Source organism: Phytophthora cinnamomi (genome assembly GCF_018691715.1).
Source record: "Phytophthora cinnamomi strain GKB4 chromosome Unknown Contig27, whole genome shotgun sequence".
Taxonomy (NCBI): Eukaryota; Oomycota; class Peronosporomycetes; order Peronosporales; family Peronosporaceae; genus Phytophthora; species Phytophthora cinnamomi.
The window spans coordinates 241858-260074 of record NW_027150960.1 but is presented as its reverse complement, the minus strand read 5'-3'; the positions used below and the strand labels follow the sequence as shown (position 1 = coordinate 260074).

General features: G+C 55.9%; 6 protein-coding genes across 6 annotated transcripts; 2 read left to right on the top strand and 4 right to left on the bottom strand.

The window, feature by feature from the left end:
* Positions 1–596: 596 nt before the first annotated feature.
* On the bottom strand, positions 597–1284 carry IUM83_03902 (glyceraldehyde-3-phosphate dehydrogenase; the record flags this gene model as incomplete). Its single annotated transcript, XM_067927935.1, has 2 exons — positions 597–1148; positions 1237–1284. 2 exons carry the CDS (start codon positions 1282–1284, stop codon positions 597–599), a joined length of 600 nt encoding a protein of 199 aa, XP_067793831.1.
* Positions 1285–2524: 1240 nt separating this feature from the next.
* Positions 2525–3826, top strand: IUM83_03901 (L-asparaginase, type I; the record flags this gene model as incomplete). Its single annotated transcript, XM_067927934.1, has 1 exon — positions 2525–3826. The coding sequence occupies one exon, from the start codon at positions 2525–2527 to the stop codon at positions 3824–3826; it is 1302 nt and encodes a 433-aa protein (XP_067793912.1).
* A 3176-nt stretch (positions 3827–7002) lies between these two features.
* Positions 7003–8523, top strand: IUM83_03900 (berberine-like protein; the record flags this gene model as incomplete). The annotated part of the gene is made up of 1 exon (XM_067927933.1): positions 7003–8523. One exon carries the CDS (start codon positions 7003–7005, stop codon positions 8521–8523), a length of 1521 nt encoding a protein of 506 aa, XP_067793911.1.
* A 686-nt stretch (positions 8524–9209) lies between these two features.
* On the bottom strand, positions 9210–11506 carry IUM83_03899 (uncharacterized protein; the record flags this gene model as incomplete). Its single annotated transcript, XM_067927932.1, has 4 exons — positions 9210–9287; positions 10624–10700; positions 10775–10869; positions 10947–11506. 4 exons carry the CDS (start codon positions 11504–11506, stop codon positions 9210–9212), a joined length of 810 nt encoding a protein of 269 aa, XP_067793677.1.
* Positions 11507–13244: 1738 nt separating this feature from the next.
* On the bottom strand, positions 13245–13796 carry IUM83_03898 (N-acetylaspartate synthetase; the record flags this gene model as incomplete). The annotated part of the gene is made up of 1 exon (XM_067927931.1): positions 13245–13796. One exon carries the CDS (start codon positions 13794–13796, stop codon positions 13245–13247), a length of 552 nt encoding a protein of 183 aa, XP_067793676.1.
* Positions 13797–14156: 360 nt separating this feature from the next.
* On the bottom strand, positions 14157–17075 carry IUM83_03897 (Zinc finger, RING/FYVE/PHD-type; the record flags this gene model as incomplete). The annotated part of the gene is made up of 1 exon (XM_067927930.1): positions 14157–17075. One exon carries the CDS (start codon positions 17073–17075, stop codon positions 14157–14159), a length of 2919 nt encoding a protein of 972 aa, XP_067793873.1.
* Between the last annotated feature and the right edge of the window lie 1142 nt (positions 17076–18217).

Genomic DNA, 18217 nt, shown 5'->3' with positions numbered 1-18217 from the left:
GAACCAGCATCGTGCACAGCCCAGACTTTGAGTCTGGGTGTGTTCGTGTGCTGCGAGTAAAAACTCATCGGTTGACGCGGGCCGAAAAGACCGCTCGGCAGCCGTTTGAAGCTGCCAAACAGGCCGATGATGCAGTCAATGCGGAAGAAGAAGACGCCCCCCAGTTGTTTGTCGAGCGGCTACAGAAGCGTCGACGTCTCGCCCAGGATTGCGTCCCTTATGAGCAACTGAAGAGCATCCCACCTACGTCTAACGTGGTGGAACGCTTCTTCAGCGTAGCACGAGTGACATTTGGGCATCAATGGCATGGACTGTTGCCGCTGATGCTGGAGACAATTCTTTTCTTGCGGCAGAATCGCTCTTACTGGGATGCAACAACGGTGGATAACTTGCGCTAGGTAGAAGAAGGGGTAGATAATAAACTATATGCTTCTCAGAATGGAATTATTTATCGCGTTAATGTGTATCAATGCCATAACTTACTGCTGCATTGATCTAGGTGCATTAGATAATTTATCCCGCCACGCTTTACTTACTAAATATAAATGCCATATTCGGAGCCCCTGCTGCTAGTAGCTGACGACTCGATCTATACACTACATGTCGTGCAGGAAGTCGTTCGACACCACCCGGTTCTCCGTGTAGCCAAGGATGCCGACCAGCTCGCCCTCTGACGCGGCCTTCACGGCGGCCTTGATGTAATCCATCGACGCAGGCTCTGCAGGCGGCACGTCAGGTCCACCACCGACACGCCGGGCGTCGGCACGTGTAATGCCATGCCCGTCAGCTTGCCGTTCATCCCAGGCAGCACCTTGCCCGCGGCCTTGGCGGCGCCTGTCGACGACGGGATGATGTTCTGGCCGCAGCCATGGCCGCCGCCAGTCCTTGCCGTCCTTCGCCGGGCCGTCCACGGGCAGCTGCGTCGCCGCCGTCGCGTGCATGGTCGTCATCAGACCCTCCACGATACCGGACTTGTCGTTGATCATCTTGGTCATCGGTGCCAGGCAGTTGGTCGTGCACGACGCGTTCGACACCACGGGCGCCGAGCCGTCGTACTCCTTGTGGTTCACGCCCTTCACGTAATTGGGCGTGGCATCCTTGGGCGGCGCAGAGATCACCACCTTCTTGCAGCCGCCCTCGATATGGGCCTTGGGGGTCGTCAAAGGAACATCAACGTCCGTACTTGCTGCATGCGAGAGAGGCAAGTTGGAAGATTCAAGACTGAGGGAAACTTACCGTTTCGGGTGGTCGACCACTTCTTCCATTTCTGAAATGGCTCGTCATTTCGGAAATGGTTCGCCCAAACAGCTCGGTTATACTACTCCTAGTCCAAGTCATTGGGTTTCCCCGCCTTCCATCCATGCTCCCGACAGGTACTGGTATGCATCGCACGACTCGTAGGGAATCACCAGAATGCCCCACACTGCGTACATACAGTAGCTATCGTCAGATCGGTGTGCATGGCACCACCAAAACGTCCATGGGCGAATCCAACGCATGCTCGCGCAGTAACTACCTATCTACTTTGTCCTGGAAAGCGTTGATGACGAGGAAGCGTACGCCTTGTGTACGCCTACGAGTCTTGTAGATTCGACCCCAAATGAGAGTTTGCATAGCTTGCCATCACGTCGCCTATACCCTTCGTGGAGACGCGAGAGCACGGCTTCAATTCCACACCCTCGTCATCTTGACTAGCTGAATACGACCAGTACCGTACGGCCGTGCGTCGCTCTTCCACCGCCGAAAGAGCGCCATGCTCCACGTTCCTCATGAGATGCAAACCTCGCCGCTGGCTTGCTTGGAGGTCGCCACCTCCGCGTCAAGGTCCCATTGCACCGGTCACGAAACGATCTCGCGAGGACACCGCCGAAACGCGCCGGCCAGTGGTGGTCCCCGACTCGTACCAAACAAGCGTAGCGTTGCGCGAACAAGTCGCTTGAAGTTTACCGCGACTGCACCAGTGCAAGCGCAGGAACTCGCTGCTCTAATCGTGCAGCCCATCAAGCTCAGATGGTTGGTCCGCAGGGCTGGCGGGCGTCGGCGCAGGGCCAACCAGGAGACACCTCCCTCGATATGCAACAGCACCGACACCCCCGTCCGCTTCAACAAGCCACACGCGCACCTCTCAACTCTGAAAGGCAAAGCGATGCACGCGTCCAAGCGCCCCGAGCATTCAAACACGCAGGTCCCGTCCGCTTCAAAGAGGGCCGACCTCAAATCGCCGCGGATGAACTGCAACCTCCTGTCTCTTGCAGCCATAGCCGGGCCGCAGCCGTTACACGGACCTCGTCACACCCTCTCTATATTCATATCCACCCTTCCACCCGCTCTCACTAACACTTGATCAAACATACAAATTGTTCTTTCGGCTTTAATACCCATCCATCAGATCTCGCAGAGTCTCCGGAAATGGGTCCACTGCTCTAGTACGTGGCCGAGCAGCTCCATTCGTCGGTCGTGGGGCTCATTCGCATTTTCGCCCCGTGACCCGCGCACTGCACCCCACGCCCGAATTCGAGACGCCATGGCCAAGGGCAAGTCCAAGACGCGCGACGGCAGCAACAGCTTCAGCGCCAGCTTCGACGGCGCGCAGGACGGCGTGAGCCCCGTGGCCGTGTCGCTCAGCAGCGACTCGGAGCACCTGTGCGCGTCGCCCGGCTCGGTGCGCGCGCCCACGCCGCTGAGCGTGGGCACGGACGGCAAGGCCGAGCGCTCGCACTGCCTGGTCATCTACACGGGCGGCACCTTCGGCATGGTGCCCGACGAGCACGGCGTGCTGCACCCGAGCAGCGGCTTCCTGGAGAAGAAGATCAGCGAGATGGACGAGTTCAAGTTCGAGAACATGCCCCACGTGACGGTCAGCGAGTGGGAAGAACCCATCGACTCGTCCGACATGTCCCCCAACGACTGGGGCACCATCGCGCGCGAGATCGAGCACAAGTACTGGGACTACGACGGCTTCGTGGTGCTGCAGGGCACCGACACTATGGCCTACACGGCCTCGGCGCTGAGCTTCATGCTCGAGTACCTGGGCAAGCCCGTGGTCATCTCGGGTGCCATGATCCCCCTGCACTTCCCGCACAGCGACGCGCGGCGCAACCTCATCATGTCGGTCATGTGCGCGGCCTCGCTGGCCATCCCCGAGGTCTGCATCTACTCGAACAACAAGCTGCTGCGCGGCAACCGCACCACCAAGGTGGCCAATATGTCGGTGGACGCCTTCCACTCACCCAACTTCCCCTCGCTCGCGGTCACTGGCGTTGAGGCCATCGTCGACCAGCCGCTCATCCTGCCGTACCCGCGCTCGCGCTTCCGCGTCTTTACCGACCTGTCCACCAACATCTGCGTCTTCCACCTGGTGCCCGGCTTCGACGAGGAGTGCATCGAGGCCTACATCGACCGCCACAACGCCACCAAGGACAAGGACAAGCGCAAGGCGCTCGTGTTCGCGCTGTACGGCACAGGCAACGCCCCGCTCCGCAAGGACGGCTTCCTGCGCCTCGTCAAGATGGCCATCGACGCCCACATTCCAGTCACTATCACGTCGCAATGCGTGCAGGGACGCACCCAGCTGGACACGTACGCCACGGGCGTGAACCTGCTGAATATGGGCGTGATCACGTCTCTGGACATGACGATCGAGGCCTGCATCGCCAAGCTGGCCTACCTTATGGGCAAGGGCTTTGCGGGCAAGGAGCTGAAGGCCAAGATGGAGACGGACCTGCGCGGCGAACTGTCCATTGTGGACGCCGTAGCAAATGGCGAGGAAATGAGCCGCACGCGCCAGTACCGCAAGACCGTCGTCCGCAGCTTCGCCTCGCACTAGGATGCTAGCCAGGTCTAGCAGATGCACGAACGCTTTAAATGTTGACAATATAGAAATTGTACTTGAATTTTAGGTTGTAAGTATGATGGCACGTATTCAAGTACGCTAGTGGCTGTGACTTGCGTGTGAAAGTTATTGTATCGCTTTTTGCTTCACTGCGACGGATTCAATCTTCTTTCACGACACGTAGACTCTGCGGCAGAGGTGTATAGTGTCAAGGTACTACTAAAATTTTAGTAGTACATGTATTGCTTTTTGGCGGGATACATTGTATGCACTTCAAAAGAGATCTCCTTATTGCTGGCCACTCGCAATCAACTTCTCGACGACAGAGAGGTGCCGAGAGCGCTTTCACTACAGATTTCGCCCCCACTTCCGATGAGAGGGCACAAAGATACGGATGTGAAAGGAATACGTGTTGTAACGTTTTACAGACCAGAAAGAATTTGCGACGCTCGGAGAATTACATCCGTCACCCTCATTGCTTTCCATCCCCGTAGCTCTCTCACGTGAGCGTTGTTCAGGATATCGGAGATCGTCGACTGTGCTGGTGGGCGCTGTAGCTTAAACGTCGCCATTGCCCATGCTGCAAACTCAGGCTGGGTCATACCGTATGGCTCATACGTGGGTGTTTGGCAGCCTCCTTGATTAGATCGCGCTTCTTCATCCAAGCGCCCATTGCTCGCGTTGCCAGTGTCCGTGTGGTTGTGATGTTGGTCGGTTCGCGCCTAAATTCAAACGAGAACAGCAAATCATCAGACTTTCCTGTTTAAACTAATATTTTTTAATTTGGAAGTTTGTACCGCTACCACCAAAGACCCTGTTTTAAACACTTCTTCCCCGAAACCTTCATTACAAAATCCTTGTGAAAACGCCGAATTTGATGACAACTTTTACTTCCCTCACCACCACCCATCCTTGCGGTTTGCTAGCCAAGCATAACCACAGTACTTCGTTTCTTTCTGAACGCGTTGCAATGGTGGACAGCAAGCGCAAGAACTTCACGGACGACGATGATGCGCTTCTTCTCAAGTAAATTGTCGCTGACGATCCCTACGAGGACGGCTACGGTAAATTTGTGGAGAAGTGGCAGTACGTGGCAGACGCCCTGAATGCATCTGGCGCAACAATCTCAACGCGAAGACGGCCCAGTATCAGTTTAAGCTACTCCTAGGTACGATTGTAGCTACGCGTGCACAGCGCCGGCCGCCACCATCTCCAGCCGCGTACCCTCCTCACGAGCACAATGAGAAGCTGAAGTGCTTCGCTCTGCGTCGAGCGCAGCCTATCACGAGCAACAGAACAGTGAGAATAGATACTACATCGTGATGCACGCACGCAATGCCGTACCCGTTCAGAGACAGCATAATGGTGCTTCGATGCGGCCGTTATTAACAGAAATAGATTAATAGATTTTGGTATCACGGTGGCATAATCGTCGCTGGTAGAGAGCCAGGCGCGGAATAGCATAGCCAGGTTTAATATGTCACGAGGTACAGTACCAGCACAGTACGGAATACAGGACATATGTATCTCATGAACTTTTGCGGGGTTCACGGAGGCAACGTATGGTCACTTGAAGACACGGAGGGAGATTTCGATGAATTACGGAGGAAAGTATTAATAGTGCTCGCTTGTGTCTTGCACAATTGGCCCTCGGGTATCACCGTGATACATATACAGTATCCGATCTACTCTACATTTGTTAATATTATTAAGAGAGGTACAGTAGATCGGTATTAACTTACCGGCAATAACGCCCCAGGGCTTGGTACTGTCGCTCTGCTGTGTCAAACGCCACTTATCTCCACCTCACCATAGTGAACAGTACACTATAATTGAGCATTCCCCAGTTGGAAAAATGTGAGGATAGTGAACCCCCGAAATCTAAAAAACTCGACATGGCTTAAAGGGTAGTGCCAGTGAAAACGCAATTTTGAAGCCTCTCTATCAGAATACTTAAAAGTACCCTTCCTACATGCCATAGGATCAAAATTTGATACATTTAATGTATTAATAAGACAATAGAACTCCGGTCGGGGTACTGAGTCTTAGATGAAATGCCCCAGTGCAATTCAGTTGTGTCAATGCATGGGGCAACGGCTGAGGCCGTGTTATGCTTCACAGCTACTAATATGACGTCAGTCGTGGAGTGATAGGAAGTGGGATCGTGCTAGAGCAACCGAAAATGCACAGTAGATACACCGAAAATCCCCTTCGTAGCGGACACTTGGGAATTTGAGGGCTGTGACATCCAGCCCCGAGAGCCGGTTTCGTTTTCGGTTGCTCGAGCCTTCTCCTATTAACAGGAAGTGGCACCAATATTGCACTGTTTAGCTTTAGAATACACTGCATGTATCCGTCTGTGACATATTTCTGGCCGTTTCAAATTTTCGGTCATCCCATGTATTAATGGACGGTTTTTACACCGACTTAACAGAACCAATATTGCTCCTATTTATGTCAAATTTTCACAGCTGGTTAGCACGAATGTCACTTATCGTTATTTACGTATCGCCCGTTTATTTTCGCAGTTTCTGCTGACCGGGTGGTGACCAGATGGCGGCACAAAAGACTGGCTTTATCTGCCGCTGACATGAGTCGTGGCCCATGCTCGACATCCTAGACGTCCATCGGCGTCGATTGACCTTCCCTTGTCCTTCTGGCATCCTTACAGATATGTAAAGTGGCGGGGTCACACACTGTATGGCCTCAGAGCCTGGTGCCGGAAGCACCTTTTTATATAGGCATTTGTATGGGGCTGAATTTGACTTACCCGGGGCGACCGGTAACCACCGAAATACACCCCTTCTATATCTTGTTTTCTGTATGGATCTTTAGGTAGGTTACCGGAAATACTAAAGTATGTATATCACGGATACTGTACAACTTCGGCGTATGCGTCCATTTTTGTCGCGCTGGTGTTGTGAAAATGCCATATGTCGCGATCCTGAGCCGGGACCACTGGAACGGATGCCAAGTTCGACCACAAACATGCCTCACGACTTTACGATTCAAAGCCGTGAAGATGCCGTTTACTCTGCCTTGGGTTCTTGCAGCTCTTCCTGCCCCTAAAGGTAGTTAGGAGGTCTGGATGGATGGTCGAATTAAATTAATCACTTCCACATTCGCCGCCCAGTACTCAAGTCTCCAAGCAACTCGGGAATTCAGCCAACATGGTTGCGGTCTCCAGTGCCAGTCGCGCGATTTTCGCTCTCTGCTCCCTCATCGTCGCCCAACAAGGTTTCGCATCTGCTGCCGGCACGCAGGCTGACATCGGTTCGTGTCTCAACGAGGCCGGCATCGAAAACTCGGTGCCCAAGACCTCAACGTGGTCCATGGACATCCAGCCCTGGAACTCGCGTGTGAACCCCGTGCCGTCAGCCGTTGCCTTCCCGAAGACGGAGGAACAGGTTTCGGCCGCTCTCAAGTGTGCCGCCGACGCCGGCGTGAAGGTGACCACTCTGGGTGGCAACCGCTCCTTCTCGAGCATGGGTTTCGGCCGCAACGATGGTGCCCTTGTCATGAACCTGAAGTACCTAAAGCACCTCAAGTACGACACGTCCACCGGTCTCCTGTCGTACGGTGGCCCCGTCATGATCTCAGAGGCCGCGAAGTACATGTGGGAAGGCTTCAAACGCACTCTGCCTCATGGCCGTTGCCCCGATGTTGGTATGACCGGTGTGGCTGCCTCGGGTTTCGGTACCCTGTCGCGCGCCAGCGGCACCGTGCTGGACAACATTGAGGCCGTGCGTGTGGCCCTCGCCAACGGTTCCATTGTGGACGCCAGCGCCAAGCAGAACTCCGACTTGTACTGGGCTGTGCGCGGCGCCGCCAGCTCCATGGGTGTGGTGCTGGACTTCAAGATCAAGACGCTTGAGCCTCCGTCTCTGCGCGTGACGAACTACACCATCGCCTTCAACTCGAGCAACCCGACGCAGCAGGACAACGTCGATGCTCTCATCGGCACGCAGACCTGGGCTCTCGGCGCCGACAACGATGACTTGGTTTCTATCCGCTTCAGTCTCAAGACCTCGTCGAGCCTGAAGGGCTTCTTCTACGGTTCGCCGGAGAAGAGCAAGACTGTGCTGGGCTCGCTCATGAAGAACCTGCCTCCGTCAATGGTGCTCACGACGAACGAGTACGAGTTCTGGGACTCGGAGGACATCTCGACCCCCGGTCTTTTCAAGGAAGCGCTCTCCCCTCGCCGGTACTTCTACATTGCGTCGGTGACGATCCCCCGTTCTACCCCGCTGGACAACACGACGGCCTGGTCACTCTTCTCCAACACGGCGTACGCCCCCAAGCTCTCGGACGCCTCGGCCTCTGGTTTCATCGACGTCTGGGGCGGCGCCTACGCCAAGGGTGTAAAGTCGGACACGTCGGCCTGGAAGCACGACGACAGGCTGCACCTCATCCGTTGGGACATCCGCACTCCGACTTTCGATGTCAAGTTCGCCGAGAGCACGATGACCACTATGCGCGGCAACTTCTACAAGTTCGTGGACGCCTACAAGGCTTCGGGTGGTCAGCCTGGTGGCTTCACGACCTACCGTGACGAGAAGTGGACGGTGGACGAGATGGCCGAGTACCTGTACGGCGGCGGCAACTTCGCCAGGCTGCAGAAGATCAAGACGGCGTACGACCCGAACGAGATGTTCAACACGGACTCGCAAGCCATCCCCGCTCTGGCTTAGACGACCGGATAAACTCAACATGTAAACGTCGACTAGATCCTCAAATTTTCAGAACTAAAGTAATGAAGTCCTATGAGGTAGTAAAAACTGCAATTGCTGCGCACTACTACTATTGCTGCGAAGTAGTAGTAGCTAGTTGTAGACGCGTCTCCCGCGTGTAGTTCGCCCCTTACGGTCGGTAGGATTTCTAATGAATACGAAGTACTTCGAAGTAGTAGTAGTCTTCTTTATCTACTTGTAGTCTCTACCTCAAAAATTATCTAACCTCTACGTACTCTACTCTACCTACTTGTTCATGCCCCTACTCCGTTGACATTTTTTTCTAGTCACTTACTTCAAAGTAGGACTCGTAATACTGTCGTTGCTAACCATGTCTTCGTCAGACAGCAACGAGGTTTGGAACGCACTAAGCCCCGATGGTTCACGTCGGTCATGAGTTCGCTCTCGTCGCCATCGCACGCTAAACAGCACGAAGCAAACTAGCGTGCAATACACCAGCACCCCCAACGCCACTGCAATCGCAAATGTCACCACCCAAAGGACAGCAATATTCCCTTTCTCCGTCAGAAAGTTGGTTGTCGTGATCTGCGCTGCAACGAAGCCGCACGCTACAGAAAGCGCGAGAAGCACCAACATGAGAACGACCCGCCCCTTTCGAGTGGCGGAGCTTGCGCTGTAACCTGCGATCACTGGTCTAACAGGCCCATCACGCCGTGCGAATAGTCCAAGTACTTGACGATCGCGATAAAACGTAACGAGAGGCTCTGCGATGAGCACAACCAACGGAATACACACCCCAATAATCACCGCAGCCAGCAGGAAAGACTCGTGTGCCAATCCGCAAGAGCATTTGAATGCTTCACGCACGATACGGAAGGTGACGACATCACTGCTCCCGCTGCTTTCAACGGTGGTGGTCTGAAGACGCCTTGCGCTTACGTCGCTGACAGTTTGTCCATCCGATCGAATGCAGGGGTTCTCACTCGAAGCAGAGTCCAGACCAAGGGCGCAGATTCTTAGCACACACGTCGTGCATAACCACGAAGTATTATCCGCTAGGTCCCATTCATACTGGAATGTGGTGGTGTTTCCGTTATGACTCGACCCCGTAGATGAAGACGCTGATACACTTGAAGCTATGGTGTCGAACGCTCCATTATCAGCGCTAAAGTCTACCCGAAAGGTGTTGAACCCCGGATCCGGCCCAGATAGAAGCGTTATGTGCCACTGGATCAACATACTAGACGACAGACTGTATACACCGCCGTTGACGGGATTGGTCAGAGTCACCTTCACCATCGAACTCTCGGAAGACAATGATCCTGACGAGCTTGAACTCGAGTTTGAGCGTGACTGGGAGACAGATGTTGAAGTCGAACTTTCAGTCGATATCGAATCCAGACTCGATGAAGCCGAGGACTTTGACGAATGGCTGGAACTCGACGCAGATCCCGAAACTGAGTGAGAAGACACAGCTGATGAAGATGACGTTGTTGGTGCTGGTGCCGACGGCGTTGGTGCAGATGTACTCGATGGCAACGGCGTACTCGGTGAATACGTTGGCGACTGTGATTGCTCGACTGTGTTGTCGCCTGATGCCGACGCTTGCTGTATCTCCGGAACGTGCCTGGTTGCAGCGATCTGAAGAATTTGAAAGATGGCTTCGATCGCTGTGTAAGTGCCGTCGGTCGTTGCCAGCTTCATCGCTGTTCTCCCCTCTGCGTGTTCGCTCGTAGGAAGATAGCAGACGTAGTTGGATGCAGGAACGCACAGCTTCGTGCTACTACTGCATGCCCAGCCCGTGGGGCACGTGAATTCACTTCCAGCAATACACTTTTGCGATGGGTTCTCATCTGGAACACATCGCTGGATCCCCGTCTCGTTCTTTTCGTTGTCAACTGACCGACATGTTGAGCCTTCAGCACATACAGCTGAGCTGACACTGCAGTCAGCGTAGAATGCCAGACACCGCGCGCCGTCACTAGTGAGTGCCGATGAAGAACCACCAGCAGCAACAGCAGCAGCTCTTCTACCTCCTCGTAGAAATGTTGGGGGTCCCCAAGTCTCCAATAAATACGGTGTTTCCAGTCGTCGACTCACAACAGCCACTGGCACGTTCAGCACTTCAGTACAGCAGTCCCGAATCGCGTAAAGCCCGCAAAGCAACAGCGCCACCACTACACTCAGACCCCAACCGAATGTTAGCTGAGCTTGAGCAAAAACCACCATGGAAATCAAGCTTGCGACGTACGCAGCGCAACGAGCAGCACGAGGAAGCGATCTCCGCCCTTATACGGGTGGTGACGATGCGCAGCGCAGATTCCGATCAGCGGGTGAGTGTTCTTCCTGTACATACACATCCAGACAACAGCAATTATGAGCACCAATGCCACCTCTCCATCCGCTGCAGCCCAGCATCGTACATGTAAATGCGCAGGTCTGGGCACCACGACTTGCGCATTCGTACTCGTTGAGCCGCGAAGGCCTCTCTCGCTCGCTCGCCCGAGTCGGGAGCTTCCAACGGATCATCGCTGGATTGCGAGCCATCATCGCGGATCGCTGGCACGCTGGGTAAAGCGCTCTCTGGTCCGTCGACTGGCCTCAGCTCGCTGAGAATACGACTGCGGCGCTTCTTCCTGGGCCGCCGGTCTCGATCCCTCGGCTTCTCGCTCTCCGGTTCCTCCTCGCTCTTGCGTTCGTCGCTATCTCTGCCCCGAGCATAGTCGTCACCCGACGGCCGTGCCACCTCCGGCGCCAGCAGCGACCGACGAGGCAGCCAGTCCCCGATTGATCGACGCGGAGGCACCGGAGCTGCACTTGTTGATGGTGCTGCCGCCTGTGGCGATACCGGCGGCGACGGAGGTGCCGGCCGCTGAGCGCGACGGAATGGGGGCAGCATGGGCTTCTCCGGCGATGGTTCCGGACTGCGTTCAGCGAGCTCCAAGTCGTCTTCGACTGCCGAGACGCGAGACCTTCGCTCCATTGCTCATGCGGTTGGCTGGGTATCTAGTGTACGCTCGAATGTCCAGCGGATGACCCGAAAGTCCTGCGTGGCGCAGGTCGAATGGATAAGTGATCGGATGTCAGCTCGAACGGATTGTCCCGCCTGACGTGGCTCCGTTACCAACTCCCAGTGCGTGTCACCCAGGCCTGGTCGACTCGATCGCTAGTCACGGTCTCTGTTCTTGAATGGGTGCGACCGCGCGCGTAAGTATCAATTACCATCGCCACACCGAGCACGAGGGAAGAGGAGCCTCACATGGATGCACTCGCACAGCTGCTTGGATTGTCGCGTCGCTGATGCACGTCTCGAACGAAATTCCTTGAAGCGCTGCGGGATACAGGTCAGAACCGTGCACGAACAGGGCGGAAGTCGGGCGTGCTTCAGTGGAACGAGATCGGTTATGGTCGCGGACGTCATGCTAACCGACATGGCTGCGGATTCAGCGCGCCGATCGACAACGTCCGTCAAGTGGCTGCGTTTTGTGTGGCCGGGCTCGCCTCGGCGTCCAGAGGTGGCCTGCAACGCCTCCGTGGATGGGCGACCTGGAGAAACACGAACACGAGGTTGTAAAGGCAAGACGGGCACGAAGTAACTTGGTTGCGTCCTGCATTCGACAAATGCAAGCCTGCTTGCATTGCTTAGCGGGTGAACTCGTGGTCTTATCGACGGCACGCCATGCAGTGCATGCAGTGGCCGCCTTGACGAACTTGGAGACTTCGAAGTACTTGGGGCTCTCCCAGAGGTACAGGGTTTCATCCGCCTTCGTGTACCCGAGGGCGGAGTAGAATGCCTGGTTCCTTTCGTTTGTCGCGGTTGTCGTCAAGAACACTCGCTTGATTCCTTTCTGGCGCGACCAGCTTTCCAGTTCCGTCATTAGCTTGCGGCCGACGCCCATGCGCTGGCAGCTTTGATCGACGAACACGCGGCGCACCTCGCCGACAGCTTTAGAAGTTCGCTTGAGCCCCGTCATGCCAACTATCTTGCTCGATGCTTGGGTTGTCGCGACTGCGACCCAAAAGTTCCCGCCTGGGGCGATGTGGCTCGCTTGGATATCGGCCAATTCGGTTGTCAGATCCTTGCGAAGACGTTCTTCCCACATGTAGCGATACTCCAGGTTCTCGTCAAGTGCGATCAAGCCCTCGACGAAAAGCTTGGTGACGGCGGCATGGTCTTCGGGGCGATACTGACGGACAGTCACCTTCACTGGCGTATCGGTGGTCATGGTAGCGGGTAAGCTGAGTGCGACGGAGCAAAAGAAACAATGAAGCACCAAAGCTATGAAAATAACTTTCATAATTCACACAAGCACACTGCTACCCGGCTACACATCCTGGCGGCTGGAAACCTTGGCTGCCTTTGTGGAGTCATCCATCGCCTGCAACAACTTCAGTTTTACCAGCGACTGCTCGGCTATTTAGCCTATCAGAATGAGGCCATCAAATCATTGTGTTAGGATGAGCGATGTTTTGGCCAGTTGTTGATGAGGAGTTGTTCAAACAACCAATCTTCTCGCTTTGATGAGCGATGTTTTGGCCAGTTTTTGGTGAAGAGTTGTCCAAACAACCAATCTTCTCGTTTGGATGAGCGATCGATGTCCAGGATGTTTATTCTTGCGTAAAAAGGAAAGGATAAGAACGACCTCTGAAGATACGGACTGCGCTCACGTCGTTTTTCGAGTTATCACACGGGCGCGCATGGAAAAACTCACAACTGCCATCTACACTTGCTTGACGAACTTGTCGACTTGGAAATATCGGGGGTTCTCCCAGAAGTAAACGACCTCGTCGACTTTGGTGTATCCAAGAGCAGCGTAAAACGCCAGTGCTTGCTTCTTCTTCGGGTTTGTCGTGAGGAACAAGCTCTTGATATCGTTCTCCTTCGACCAACTCTCGAGCTGCGCCATGAGCTTCCGTCCAATTCCCATGCGTTGGCAATTCGAGTCCACGAACAAGCGCCGCACCTGGCCCACAGTCTCAGCCCTGCGTTGCAATCCGGTGATGCCGGCCACATTACTTGATCCTTCTTTCGCTACCACTGCGACCCAGAAGTTGCCTCCCGATGCCATGTGACTAGCCTCGATGTCGGCGAAGTCGCTAGTCAGGTCTTTGCGCAGACGCTCTTCCCACAAATGCCGAAAGTCAGCGTTGTCGTCGAAGGCCATTAACCCCTCGACAAATATCTTGGTGACCATGGCACGGTCTTCGGGGAGATACTCTCGGACTTCGATGGTCGGGCGGAATGAACTATCGGCGACTCTGGAGACTACCATGGTGTGGGCTTGTGCTGTAGTATCGAAGCTCGGCCCTAACTGAAATAAGGCAAATGAGATAATGAGGATCGACGTTATGCTTGCATTGATCCGCGGTCTTGCTCGTGTGGATGATGAAATGAACACAACTATCCATATACGAACGACTATCGCAATCATGACACGCATGATCTTCTGATTGGCATTGCGCCAGCTCACTATATAGCGTGACCTGCAATCTCTGTTGAGGTGATGCTGAACCACTGCTGAGTTCTTTTTTTTTTCACCCTACACTTCAAGCATCACGTTGAAGTGGTAAAGCTGGTGTAATGATCACGATAAACTGATAGTTCTTCACTCTTAGTTCAAGCCGTCTATGGTCTAAATGGATACCCCCGTCTCGCTGATGTACTTGGAAGTCTTGGAAGCCTGCTGCAATAGTGACTCGATCGTTGAGTGCATGTCTGCTGCTGTGTAGAGGTGCGACGAGAAGCGCGAGCTCTGGCTGCTCGCGCTCTGGCTGGATGTAGTGCTCTCGTTGTCACTGTCGTACTTCCATGTCGACGATCCGGGGCCGCTCATGCCTCCTAAGCCGATGCCGCGAACTTTGGCGTATGAAAGATTCGTGAGCCGATCCATCGTTTCTGCTTGAGAAAGCGGAGGGGAGTCAACCACCGACTCACTGTCAATATCGTACAGGTCGACGATCGAGTCCGCTCGTCGAGTGCTGCTTCTAGAATCGCAAGATGAGCCGAATGAATGACCAGCGCGAGAACGAGGCTTGAGGAACGCGTGCGACTCCAACGATAACGCCTCCAGGCGGGCACTGACGCTCCGTAGTAAATCCCCCACACTGGCCATCCACTCGTGAGAGACATGGCTACTAGCAGGCACGTGATCCCGCTTCCACAAGTCTAGCGTAGCCACGCAATAAGCCTCACCATCAGTAGACAATGACCCACTGGTGTCCGCACCCGACGAATAAATGGGAAAGCTAAGGAACGATACAGCCCCTTGCTCTGTGTGCAGCGGGTGCGCGCGGAAGCGCGGGTCATGCTCCATCTCAGCCACGAAGAACGGAGAGCGGTGATGTACTGCGTACGCACTAACGCTTTCTTCGCGAGGAACGATATCATCCACCGTCACGGGAGAGGCCTCAAGTTCAAGCAGTTCATCATCCAAATCAAGCTCGGGCTTGTTGGAGGCGGTCACAAGGCAGTGCACTTCGTAGCTGCCTACAATATTGATGCTGCAGCCATGCCACTGCGATGCCACAGTGAGAACCCGACGAGCCAGCTCCTCCAGTTCGGTGTCGTGACGCATGAATACAAGGGAATGGGCATCCACCTTGAGCCCAGAGACCTCCACGTATTTAGCGCGAGCCATCTCAGTCGCAGTACGATCGACAGGAGCCTTGGGAAAGATGTTGTACCAGCTGAAGTCCAGCTCGTAGTCTGGCTCGGGCGTCCTCAGCTGTACAAACTGCATCATGGAATTCTGACACGAACTCGCGCGAGGCTTAGTCACGGGTTTCACATGTAGTAGCTCCTCCTCTTCCTTCTCTTCCTCCGAGGTGGAATACAACGAATGTGTCGGTGCCGAAGCTGACAAAGGCGTGATGAAGTTCAGATGCTTGCGGGTCACGGGCTTCGTCTGCGGTTCATCTAGCAATACAGTCTTGGCGCGTCGAGTACGCATCGACTTGGTCATAGCAGATTCAGTGTCATCAAGGTCCGTGCGGTCGGCCAACGTCACGCGTCGATTATCAGGAGTGGCTGTGACGAAGCTGCTCGTTGCACTAGTATTGGAGGTCGTGCTTACGACAGACCCCTGCGAGAGTTGCGACTGCCGAGAGCGTGCCCGTCGCCGATCGGAGGTAGACCTTGAAGACATGGCCAATGCAGGGTCCAAGCCCAAATCGATCTGCACCCGACCAGAAGACCTTGACGAGGTTCTACTACTGGTAGCGACAGGATCTGCCGGCCTGCTCGCCTTGTGCTTCGTCACCAACGACTCCAAGCTCGGGAACTGGAACACGTTCATCGTCGTGGTCTCCGATGACCCCTGCGTCTTTGCCGACCCAGGTCCGTCCTCGTGGGCAGCGTCCGCTGCCGCCTTGTGCATCGCCGCCACATTAGCCGTCTCTCCATACAGACACTGCGAGCACACGCGCTTCTTGCGGCGCGAGAGCGACGGCGCCGCCGCCAGCACTGACAGGCACTGGTTGCACACAATCTTCTCGCACGACTCGCAGTGGCGCTTCCAGCGGAACGGCCCGAACTTCCTGTGGCAGACGCCGCACGTGCGTCCACCCGAGAACATGCTGCCGCGCAGCATGTTGGGGTCGCAGTCCTTGGGGTCGTGCTGCGGCTCTCTCGTCTGCGTGACTGCCACACTGCCCCGCGTCTTCTCCTGTCGGTAGGCGTCGATAAACGGCTGCAACCTGGTCAGACACAGCGCGTCGTGGCGCAGTCTCTGCTTCTGTTGGTGCAGGAGCTCCTTGGCCTCGTCGTCCACCGCCGCCTCGGGCTGTTGCGGGTCCAGCGAGCACGTGAGCACCACCTCGAGCGTGACACTGCTCTCCTTCTGCTGCTCCTCGTCCTCGTTGGGCGGCAGCTCCTGGATGATGTACGTGATGCTGAACTCGCTGGTAGCGAGTCGGTCGGCGCGGAAGTCGTGTCTCCTCTCGGCGAAGGCGGGCGCGCTCACGGGGCGGTACAGGTGCAGCAGCGACGGCACGGAGGCCGGCGCTGGCGTCTCCAGCCCGGCCTGCTTCCTCTTGCTCGTGTCCGAGCGCTGCAGCTTGGTGGACAGCGTGTAGCCCAGTAGCACGTGGTTGTCCACGCTCTCGAGCAGCACGGCGTGCTTGCTCTCTTGCTGGTGCTGGGCCGAGTAGGGCTTGAGGCGCGCGTACTGCAGTGCCACGTTCTCGCGCTCGCTGGTCGAGTGCTCGAGCGTCGGGAAGCGCGCGATGCGCCCTCCGGACACATACGTGGCCGGCAGCAGGCGCGCGAGCAGCGAGGGCGTGTCATCCCTCCCGAGCAGCGCCGTCTGGCCGGTGAGCACGGCCTCCACCTCGGCCAGCGAAGCTTGCAGCGGGCGAACTGCACGAAGACTGTAGCTGCTCTTGCTGCGGTTGTTGCTGCTGTTGCTGCTGCGCCGCGCGCTCTCGTAGAGCTTGGCGGCTTCGTCGGGCAACGCGCCGATGCGCTTCCAGCGCATGGGCTGGAAGATCTCCTTGGCGCGCGCGCGGCCGCAGAGCCGAGCGTGCTGCTCGTCGTCTACGGGCGCCAAGGACATGGCCGAAGGGGGCGGAAGGAAGCTCGGGGACTGGAGTCGCGTCGAGCAGCTACGCTGCACTTGTGCAGACAGACTGGATGGATCCTATCCTGCCCAACTCTTTATGCCTCGCACGGGAAAGGACACGATCGAGTCAGAAGGTATTCAGCACACGCATCCCCTGTTAAGCATGATACTCATCTACGACGATAGCGTGGGGTAGAGAGTGTTTTAGAGAGCGAAGAGTGGGGTATAGAGAGGTGACTGTGTATGATGGTAGCGGGGTATGCGGGGCGGGTTTCGACGCGACAGCAGTTGGCTCGCCTATGCCGGCAGATGGCGACAATGGCTCCGAGGCATAAAGCGGTCTCGAGCCTTCACGCTGCGTTGCGCTGTGTGCTCCGGCAATTGGATACGTGGGCGGTGGATAGGCGACGTCCTCTTTTGAAGCGGGCTTTTCGGTCAGCTCACGCTCGCTCGATTGCGCGGTCATAGCAAAAGCGGCGACTGGTGCAGCGTAGGATACATGTAAATGCGCTCGAACCTTCGAAAGGGCCGAAGGTATCAGCGCTTCGTTGTGGACGAGAACGAGAGATGGCACTGCCGCGATTTGAGCTCAAGTTTCCTCGCTGACGTCGACGGAGCTCTGCACGAACGCCCCAGGCCCGAGCGGGTGTGCCGCACGATGCCGGGCAGAGTGGGAGAATCAACGTCTTACCCGTGACGTAGAGGGGGAGTCCCGGGTGCAGTAATGGAACGCTCCGTCGCCATGTCGGAGCGCCGAGCGGGCCCCCAAGCTGAACGCGACCAACGTGGCGTTCGTGCTCATTGCAGTCGTGTGGCTCCGGCGGCAAGATGAACGCGGCGCCGCCTGCTGGCGCCAGGCACGGCAAAATGGGGCGAACAAATGAAAAGGAGTCGGGCGACGGCGGCGTGGTGCTGCGATGCAAGCTGGCACTGCTCATGAGTCATGATCATGACGGTCAAAACGCAATCCGATCCCGCACGCACGTCTCTGGCGGGGTACTGAGGTGACGCACCGAGACGATAACAACGACGGCGAAGCGATTGCGGTACGTGCAAGCTCGCAGGTGACATCTCGCTCTCTTGGGAGTTTCCGCCGGGGTTGGCGACTTCAACTCCGCCTGCTCAGAGCGCAGTGT